The following is an 11,475-nucleotide window of genomic DNA, read 5'->3' as shown; positions in this document are numbered from 1 at the left end:
GTTAGTTAGTTAGTTAGTTAGTTAGTTAGTTAGTTAGTTAGTTAGTTAGTTAGTTAGTTAGTTAGTTAGTTAGTTAGTTAGTTAGTTAGTTATTTAGTTAGTTAGTAATTTAGTTGAGTTCATGAAATACATATTTCTTATTACAAAATACTTATCAAATTTTCATTACAATTTTGAAAATTCACATAAGGTTTTTATTGCCAACAAACGTCCTCATTTCTTCGCCTCATTAATTCTAATTTATTTTTGACTAAATTTTTTTGTCTTTTTTTTCCTTGTCTTTGCAGGTAATTAAAAAATGTTTTTATAAATACACATATCTGTCAGCACTTTATAACGCCAAGGAAAAAGAACAACATGTTAATAAGTAAGTTTTTTTGCTGCAAAAAAATCAAAATCAAATTAATTACATTAAATTAACACACTGTCTCTTGAAAAGAAAGACATACAGTCTAATTTCATTACAATAAAATATAAAAGAAAGAAAGAAATACTAATTATTTTTTGTGGCATTTTATTTCTTGAAATTTATATATGTAGCAAAATGTAGTGTAATTGTTGAAATAATTGTGTGAGTGTAAAACAAAATAGACGACAAATGAGCTGATGACCTTTAAATCTATTCAATCAATTAAACTGCACAACAAATTGACAGGCCATTAAATGAGCAAAAAAAAATCATGCAAATAAAACTAAATTAAATAAATCATTTAAATGTGTTTCTTTTTTTGGCAAATTGAAGGCAATAATAACAAATAATGTAAATTTTTATTTTTAAAATGATTTATTGTAAACATTAAATTAGTGTTGTTTCAAAGAAAAGACGTATGAGTGATATTATTTAAACTGAAGATTTAAATATGAAGTATACGTTCGAAATTTTTTTTATCTTTTTAAATTAGATTTCCAAGATAAAGATTAAAAATGTTGTTACACTTGTTATAATTGACGAATTATATCCTAGTGGAATTTTAAACTTGAGCAAATCTTTAAAAGTGGAAAATTATGTTTTTGTCAGTTTTTTTATTCTTTTTTGTTAACAACAACAAAACCATAATAAACTGAAACATTTATACAGCTGTTTTTTTAAATTCTATTTTTTTCTAAATTTCTACTTACTTTCTATTTCATTTAATTTTGTTAAAAAAACAAGTAGGAAAGTATAGTCGGGCATGGCCGACCATATGATACCCTACACCATGAGTATATTTTTACAATTTTTACTTTTATAAAATTTTTATTTTTTGTAAAGAAACTTTTATGTTGAATATTACCATAATTCCAAAATATTTAAGCAATTTATTGATAAAAAAACTAAAATTTCTAAATGAGGCTTTATATAGGTCAAATATAGGCCGATCCTCGGTAAATTTGGGAAAAGGATATATTTCTAAATAACAGTTAGTTTTGTTGAGTTTCATTGCGATACAAATGGTTACAAGTCAATTTTAGACGTTTAAGTCATTTTTTGAAGGGGGGGTTTGTATGGGGGCTAGGGTCAAATATAGGCCGATCCTTACGAAAATCTGCAGTATCATTTATACTTATATAAAAATTATTTGTGCCAATTTTTAGAGAGATAGCAGAATATTTGACGTAATTATAGCATAAAAAGTTCAAATCGGGAGGTACGGTTGTATGGGGGCTAACATAACTTGTGCCAAAAAACAAATTCCAAATTTCATCAAATTATCTTGAAAATTGCGGCCTGTACCTTGCGCACAAGGTTTACATGGACAGCCAACCAGCCAGCCGGACAGACGGACGGACGGACGGACATGTCTTAATCGACTCAAAAAATGATTCTGAATCGATCGGTATACTTTAAGGTGGGTATTGGACCAATATTTTTGTATGTTACAATCATCAGCACAAACGTATAATACCCTCCCCACTATAGTGGTGTAGGGTATAAAAAACACTTACATGAAGGGAGAATTAAACATAAAAAATCAGTTTTCTTTTAAACAAGTAAACTATATAATATCCGTTTTTATATACATAATATATATTAATATATAATTTGCAACCAAATGCCGGAAACCATAAGTTATATATTTTACTATCAACACCATCGCAACTTTTAACTATTTCCTTTTTTCATCATTTATCTTTCGTTTTATTTTTTTATATTTTTTCTTTTTGCTACTTTGAAATCCCCTTAAAGTATGCCATGAATAAAATGCTAAATAATGAAATCATATAAGAATCAAAGGCAACCAACACACATATAGTATATTAACGATTTTTATAACATTTAAAATAAAAACAAATGTTCTCTTCTTTAGTTCCTTTTTTAGTGTTGTATAATGTTTTCTTTCTCTTTGGTAACAAGATCATGTTAAGTATATTAAAAATAAATGATTGTAACAGGAAAAATAGTTATTTCTACTATGTATGTATGTAGTTGTAGTTTTTTTATTTTCCTTTCATGCATTCTTGCTGTAAGTATAATGCATACAATTTTCTAGCAGACAAATTGAATTTTTATTTTTTTTTTTTACAATGAATTTTCATGCTCAAGTACTTGAAAATACGTACGTAAAAAAAACATATGAACATAAGCAGCAATGGGCAACTTATGTTATATCAGATATGTTTGTTAATGGCTGGATACGTAGTAGTGTTAGTAAATGAAGTTGTAGGTAGTTTAGTGGTTAGTGCTCTAGTCTGATAGACCGGAGGTGGTGGGTTCAATTCCCATCTGTGTCACTGGTTAAGAAGCGCACAACAGGCTCAATAGAGGCCTAGGTGTATTTCTTCGGATTTGATGTATATACATCCTCCTTTCAAACTAACTAACTAAATGAAGTTGTACGTTAGAGAATTGTCTAAAAAGTTACTCAGTCGGGGGAACTGTTGAGTTTTTCTTTGAGGAGTTAAAGAAATCGATCAATCAAAGGATCGTGTCCAGCTCATAGATTATTCCAAAGACTATTATTTCGGTCACTCAAAAGACTTGTCTATGAAGTATTAAGTTTAATATTCTATACACTAGTTCATGGCTTAATTCGTGGATTAGTCAATGAACAGACTACTCAGTCCTTAGACTTATCAGAAGATTAAAAAGCACTTTGAGAAGTCAAAAAAACAGTTCATAGACTATTCATGAGCTAGTGAGCAGACTGAAAGGACTATTTCATAAACTAGTATATAGAATAGTAAGCTAAATAGTCCATAAAGTTGTCAAGTAACTAATCCATGGACAAGTCAAAAATCTATCCCATAGAACAGTTAGATCAATAGACTAGTTGAAAGACCATTTACCCATCCATAGATTAATTTGCCCATGACAGTTTAAAACATTCAATGTTATTATATGAACATGCATATATATGTGTGTATAGTTTTATGTGTATATGTTAAAGACTAATATAATTTTACGCAAACTAATGTGCATGTGTTCAAATATAAAGTGCACTTTTACAGCAAAAATATAGAATTTTGAAATGGGTGCACATTTTAAATATATATTTCAAAATTAGTAAAAATTTCAAATCTATATTAACCACATAATAACCCATACAAATACAAAGGTAATTGTAAAATTTTGTGATAATAAAACTACCAATTAATCTTTTGATCACTACTTTAGTTAGTCATACAGAGGGACAGACTTAATATAGAAAGTGTATAAAACTGTTTGTAATTTCATTAACTTTCTGCATAACAAACTTTATAACATAAACATAATGACGCTCCTCACAATAGTAGTGTACTTTGATACAAAGTAAAAATAGTAAATTTTACATATTATTTATTTTACGTACCATTTGTTTTAAAGATTTTATTTTCTTTTTTAATGGGGTCTGATATGTAATATAAAATTTGATTAGGGAAATTAATGTAAAGTACATTTTACAGTGACAATTTCAACAATAGTTTTTAACAATTAACATAAACACAATTTAAACATAAGTGTTGCATAGCTAAAACAGTATTCATACTGTTGTAAAGTCTCCAATATAAAGCAGAACAGACTAAAGTCTTCTCAAGAATAAACTATAACCTTGCCTTTAGATTAAACTATAGTCTCAACTATGCAACAGACTATAGTCTCCAATAAAAATAAGATAATTGTCTCGATTATAAAGCAGACAATACTTTTGACTACAGAGTAAACCAGAGAATAGATTATAATCTAGACTATAGAGAAGACTTAAACATTAACTAAATACGTATATGTAAATCTAAAGTGCCGACTATAGGCCAAAGAAGTTTTGAGTATGAAGTAAACTATAGCATAGGCAATAGCATAGGAAAGTTTATAGTGTCGACTATAGAGCAAACTATTGTCTCGCCTATAGAACTGACTAAAGACTCGACTTTAAAGCAAACTATAGTCTCAACTATAGAGTAGACTATAGTCTCATCTTTGAGTGACTATGGCCTATAGTGTCGACAATAATCTCAACTATATAGACTTTTATCTACTATATACTCGTGTACTATAGACTTGACTATTGAGCAGACTATAGTATCGATTATTGAGTTGACTAAAGGCTCCACTATAAAGCTATAGTCTCAAGTATTGAGTAAACTATAGTCTCACTTTTGAGTGACTTTTACACTTTGTCCATACTACAGACTCAACAATAGAGCAAACTTTAGTCTCAACTATTAAGTAGACTATGGACTATTAAGCAAACAATAGTCTCAACTTTTGAGTAGACTATAATCTCACTTATGAGTGACAATAGCATTTTGTGTCGACAATAACCTACTATAGACTCGACTATTGAGCAGACTATAGTATCGATTATTGAGTAGACTAAAGGCCCCACTAAAAACCAAACTATAGTCTCAATTATTGAAGACTATAGTTTCACCTTCGAGAGATACAACTATATAGTACCAACTATATAGTACCATTTAATCAACAATATAGACTAGAAAAAGTAGACTATAGTCTCAACTATTGAATAGACTAAAGACTCGACTATAAAGCAAACTTAGTCTCAACTAATTATTAGACTAGAGTCTCATTTTTGAGCGACTATAGTCAAAAGTGTCAACAATAATCTCGACTATGAAATAGACTATTGTCTACACTATAGACTCAACTAAAGAGCAGACTATAGTCTGGATTATAGTTACAACTACTGAGTAGACTAAAGACTCGACTATAAAACATACTGTAGTCTCAACTTTTGAGAAGAATACAATTTCATTTTTGTGTGGCTATATCCTATTGTGTCGACATATATCCTATTGTTTCGATATATTTAGACTCGACTATAGAGCAGACTATTGATTCACTATTGAGTAGCCTTAAAACTCGACTATAAAGCAAACTTAGTCTCAACTATTTAGTAGACTAGAGTCTCATTTTTGAGCGACTATAGCCAGTAGTATTGACAATAATCTCGACTAAAGAGTATACTCTTGTCTATACTATAGAGTCGACTAAAAAGCAAACTATGGTTTCTATAGCCTTTAGTGTCTACAATAATCTTACCAATAGAGTAGACTATTGAGTAGACAAAAGACTCGACTATAAAGCAAACTATAGCCTCAACTATTAAATAGACTATATTCCCACTGTTAAGTGTCTATAGTTTATAGTGCGACAATAATCTCGACTACAGAGTAGCATTTTGTATGTACTATAAACTCAACTCTAAAGCAAATTATATTCTCAACTATTGTGTAAACTGAAGACTGGACTATAAAGTAAACTATAGTCTCAACACTTTTGTTAGACTATTGTACCATTTTTAGTAACTATGGCCTATTGTGTCGACAATAATCTCGACTAGAGAGTAGACTTTTGTTTGCATTTAGACTTAACTATAGTCTCAACTATTGAGTAGACTGAAGTCTCGTACACAGTAATCTGTAGACTCGACTTTAGAGTGGACTGTGGCATAGCCTATTTCATGAACTTAAGTATCGACTGTAATCTCGAATAGAGTAGAATGTACTATCGACTTAAGAGTAGACTAATGTCTAGACTATTGTGTAGACTAAAGTCTTGACTATAGAGCAGACTGTAGACTGGTCTATAGAGTATATAATATCTTCGACTAGATAGTACAATTAATTCTAAAGACTCGTATATAGAGAATACTAAAGAGCAATTATAGTCTCGACTGTAAAATAAAATATAGCCTCGGTTATAGAATAGACTATAGAGTAAATTAAAGTATTAAGTAGACTATAGTTTCGACTTTAGAATAGTCCAAAGATTAAACTATAGTCTCGACTATAGAGTAGTCCATAGCCTCAACTAGAAAGGTAATAAAAGTCTTAACAGAAGAGTAGGTACTCTTTGAAGTATAGTGTAATAGTCTATAGACTCCACTATAGCAAAAACTATAGTGTAGGCTATAAAGTAGAAAACAGTTTTAACTATAAAGCAGTTTATAGTCTTTACTACAGAGTAGTCCACAGACTGATTCTTCTAGTCGAGAGAGACTATGGAGACCCTATTGTCTTGACAGTAGAGTAACCAGTAGTATAAACTAAAGTTTTGACTAAAATCAGCTAGAGCCCTAGATGATATAGTCTAAACTACAGAGAGGCTTATATTGTAGACAATAGAATAGACAAAAATGTCGACTATAATGCACATCAAAGTTTTTGCAATAGATTCTCAACAGCTGAGTGAACTTTCACCTCTATCATACAACTGGTTACAGTATTGACTGTATATCATATACAACCCGACCATACTAAAACAAAGTCATCAAAGCCTGTTGCTTGACATTGTTGACCTTTTTCTACATTTTTCTTTTATTTTTTCCAAATTTCCTTAAAATCTCAACAACATGTTTTCTTAAGCATATCAAAAATTTCCATAATCCTCAAAAGAAATCTGTAGTTTTCTTTCAACCAAAATTCAAATATTTGATTTACTATTATATCAAAAGAAATAAAATTTATTTGCATATTGTTGTTCTGGTGGTACTGTTTTGTTTTATTTTTTTTTTCAATATGTATTCTCATAACATTTATTTTATTTAACAAATAAACTAAACAAATTCACAAAATAAATATTAAATAAATAAAGAAAAAAAAACTATAAAGTACAAAAAAAGAAAGCAAATCAAAAGTTAAAGAAATAAAAAAAAAACTAAAGCGCCATATAAACAAATATCTGGACTTTGTACTGTCAATAACTGGCTGTAGCAAGACAACAAGTTGTTGTCGAAATTGTACGATTTCTGTGAAAAGAGGGAGGGGGGGTAAGGAGTAGAAATTTCAAGTGAGCACAAGAAAGTGTGATTTTTGTTGTATTTTTTTTCAAAAAAAATCAAACTTAATAATGATAAAGTAGACACTTGATATTGAGTATAATAATGAGGTTGACATTGATGTTTTGTTATGTTAGTGGTGACGATGATGATGTTATTATTTAAGTTCATAATGATGTTTCAGGTTGTTATTATATTTTAAATGATTTTGTATGGAAAAATAAATTAAACAAATGTTTATTTAAACTACAAATAACAACAACACATAAATTTTGACATTTAAATTGTCATAAACATTTTTTCTCGTTTTTTTGCGCTTGTTCATTTAATACATTCATATATACAGAAAATAAAATTTATTGTTGGAAATAATATTGTATATGAATTCCTCGACATAAATGATGAAAATAACACAAAAATTCTTTCTTTAGGTAAATGAAACTAAAAAAAAAACAACTGTATTCGTTTATAAATTGGGTCAATCAATTATGATTTCCAAATCAATAAAATCAATATACATATAAATGTGTTTGTATGTATGTATGTTAAATGAAAACAAATTGTTTAAATGGACAAATTCTTTTTAAATAAATATATATTTTTATAAAATATGAAAAAATTGTCATAATTTCGAGTTTTAGGAATTTTATCAAAAATATTATTTTGCTAAAATTATTATTACTCATACGCACCTATGTACGTGTTGAATTGGTAGAACTGTTAAGACTGTTAGTCATAACTTTAAAGAAGACGAATTGAGTCAACGATAGAACAGGTTATAGATTCGATAATAGAATCGACTAAAGTTTTAACTACAGATTAGGGTCTGAAATATACTTTAAACTCTGATATAGGCTGACTATCTACTAGACTATAGATATATATAGTTTTGACTATAGAGCAGATTTGAGTCTCAACTACGTAGTAGACCATAGTCTTGACGAGAGAGCAGACTACAATATTGACTTAAGAGGAGACTACAATACAATATTGACTACAGTTTTGACTATAGAGCAGACTACAATATTGACTAAAGAGAAGACCACAGACCCTTTTTTAGAGCAGGCTATAGTTTTGACTATAGTGCAGATAATAGTCTAGAATTTAGAGAATATTATAGTCTTGGCTGCAGAGCAAACATAAAGCTCTATATAGTAACTATAGTCTCCAATATAAAGCATACTATTGTCTGCTGAAATTGTAGTTTCGACTAGAGTGTAGACTACAAACTCGTTAATCAAACATACTAAATCTAAACTCCAGTCCTTAGTTTTGATTACAGAGCAGACTAATAATCGGCTATAGAGCAGACTATACAGTAGATACAGTATATATAAGGTTACAGGCTATAATCTTTTAGTAGGCTATAGCTAATTCTAAAAAGTAGACTATAGCCTCGAGTATGGAGCAGAAAATAGTTTCGTCTATATAGCAGCCTTTAGTCTCGTCGTCTACTATAAAGCAGTCTTGTCTATAGAGCAGACTACTGTTTTTACAGGACAAATGAATGTCGAAGTGCTTTACGTGAGTGCCTGGCGTGTTGCCCTATCTCATGGGGATACTTTTTCAACCATTGGGTGAGTAAAAAGTAAACAACTCACCACTGCCCCTATGTACAAGCACTTTGCTCAAGTACTTGAGCTATCTCATCTCTGACCATTGCTGCCCGGTTGCTTAACTTCCGAGATGCAAAACATCATTTCCATTTACAACCACGCAGATGGAATGGCCTCTGTTGATTTGGCAACAGCACCTAGAGACGTAATCTGTAGACCGAAGTAGGAATCCATCAAATAAGCCGAGACTTTGTTCTTACTCACAGTGATACACTGTGGTAATTCTGATATGAACAGAGTCTTCTTCTGAACATATCTGAAGAAGAAAGGAAAATTCAATGGCATCATTTGATACCTTTCATCCATCATCAGACAACCCGGCACACAACTCATTTATCCGACACATTCATACGAGAAAAATACGACATATTTATTATAGGTAGACGGGTAAGTGATGCCCGCCATACCCCACATTCATCCCGTACCATATACAATTAATACCAACTCATTTCCAACGCTTAGTCCCACAGTCACTGTGGTCTGGTGGGTATTTGTTGTTTCGGCAACAGCACCGAACTAATCCCGAAATATTTACCTTACCTTATTTGAGTTTTAACCACATTTGGGTGGGTTTTAACCACAGCCACTACGTGGATCCCAAAGGAACTTCAACCAACTGACCAACCAGGACATATTCCTGCGTTCAACTGGCCACCCGTAGTACCAGATTATGTGGTTCTCTGGTTAAATCAATCTATGCAAGTACTAAGCCAGGCAGTAGACTGTAAACACACATTTATAGTCACGGAGGAATAGAGGTATTGCTAGCACTTATCTACCCCCGGATTTCAGTACACCAAGATGGGATCTGTCATCAAGGATTCATGCCCGGGGAGTTTTGACAGGACATAGCATCATATAGAAAATCTGCTATAGTTTCGATGGCAAAAGCAGATAATGCAGACAATCGTTTTTAATATATAAAAGACAACTGTCATACAGCAATCTGCAGTCTCGACAGTAGAGGAGACTATGGCTTTTAACTAAAGATATATTGAATTAAAGTCTCGACTATAGAGCAGTCAATAGACTTGACTATAAAGCTAACTACAGTTTTGGCTATAGAAAAGACTATAGTATGGAAAAAAGAGGCTATAGTTTTGACTACTACCTCCGTAAATTAGACCACAGTCTGAACTGTATAGCAAACTATAGTTCTGACTAAAGAGAATTCTCCAGTTTGAACTATTGTGTCATCTATAGAGCAGACTATAGTGCCTACTAGAAAACAGTCTACTGACCTTAGTTAACATCAAACTATGCTCACGAATGTAGATGAACTGTCGATTAGATTATAGAACTGACTTTACTTTAGAGCAGACTATAGATATATTAAATATTAAATTTTTTAAAAATTAAGTTATCGTTCTTACAATGTAAAAAACGGAAAATATTTACCCTTTTTATGATTAAATTTTAATTAAAAAATGTAACAGGAAATGCCTCCCACAACAGTCTTTGTCATGGAAAAAGTTTTACATACAAAAACATAAACTTTCACTTGAACTATATTAAACACATAATAGTTTACATACAAGCTTTATACTAACAGTGGCTAACAGCATAAACAAAATTATAAAAAACAAACTTGCAACTAATTGTTGTTATATATAAGAAAAGATACCCATTATAAAATGTAAAAATGTTTTTAAATTTTCTTTAAAAAAAACACTTACCCATTACTTTCTTCTCACACTTTTACTATACACTGTTAATCTGCGTTCAAAAAGTGGAACATACACATACACAGTTTTTTAATCTTCACAACACTCAAAAACACACACACTTACTTGCATTTAATAAAAATCTCTTATACAAGGTTGTCGTCATTGTTGACTCCATTTCCGTTTTAATACCTTCTTCAGGATTTTTATACACTTTTGTTAACTGCATGCAGTGCATAGTAGGTTATGATACAATGTTGGGCAAATCACATAATTACATTAAATAGAGTAAGGCAAGATTATTTGTTTAAACACACACAACCATATGTCTTAAACATTAACTATGAAAATATAGCTCCACAAAACTTGTTGTTTGTGTACTTATTTATAGCTTTAAAACTAATACCCTCGACTGCATATATGTAAATGAAAGTATGTTGCAATTGTATGTGGTGCACATAATGTCAACTCTATTATATACTTTTATAAGCCCTTTTATATACATATACATACACACATTTCAACTAAACCACGTATTCGTAGACAATACTTTCTTTCAACTCACTCTTTCTGTTCTCTTATTCTGATGACACTTTAATGGCATTAATGCTTTAAACGTTTAATAAATTACACTTTTCTATACAATAGTATCAAATTTTAAGACTACATTAGTTGTAGTACAAACTACAGTAGTTGCAAGGGATGAGTCTAAGGAAACAATTTTCAATAGATTTTAGAAAAAACATTATCCACTAGACTAGAATATAGATTAGACTATAGAATATAGACTAGACAATAGTCAAGACTTCAGACTAGACTACAGAACAGATTATAGAATGGAATATAGACCAGACTATAGACTAGACTATAGACTATTCTATAGACTAGACTATAGATTATACTATAGACTATACTATAGACTATACTATAGACTATACTATAGACTATACTATAGACTATACTATAGACTATACTATAGACTATACTATAGACTAGACT

The 11,475-nt window shown here is 30.4% G+C and overlaps 1 protein-coding gene across 3 annotated transcripts in view; it reads left to right on the top strand.

Annotated features, from left to right (window-relative positions):
- Positions 1 to 11,475, top strand: part of LOC111681024 (flocculation protein FLO11-like) — a 200,686-nt gene that overhangs the window by 158,426 nt on the left and 30,785 nt on the right. For 2 of the 3 annotated variants that reach the window (XM_046950904.1, XM_046950903.1), the window contains one exon: positions 288 to 367. The exons of the other annotated variant lie outside the window; for it this stretch is intronic. In XM_046950904.1, the coding sequence (XP_046806860.1) occupies positions 288 to 367 (80 nt within the window). The remainder of the gene's footprint in view (positions 1 to 287; positions 368 to 11,475) is intronic. 3 annotated transcript variants of the gene reach the window in all.

This window comes from Lucilia cuprina, chromosome 5 (assembly GCF_022045245.1).
Source record: "Lucilia cuprina isolate Lc7/37 chromosome 5, ASM2204524v1, whole genome shotgun sequence".
Taxonomy (NCBI): domain Eukaryota; kingdom Metazoa; phylum Arthropoda; class Insecta; order Diptera; family Calliphoridae; genus Lucilia; species Lucilia cuprina.
The sequence above is the reverse complement of the archived record's forward strand: the minus strand, read 5'-3'. Positions and strand labels throughout refer to the sequence as shown.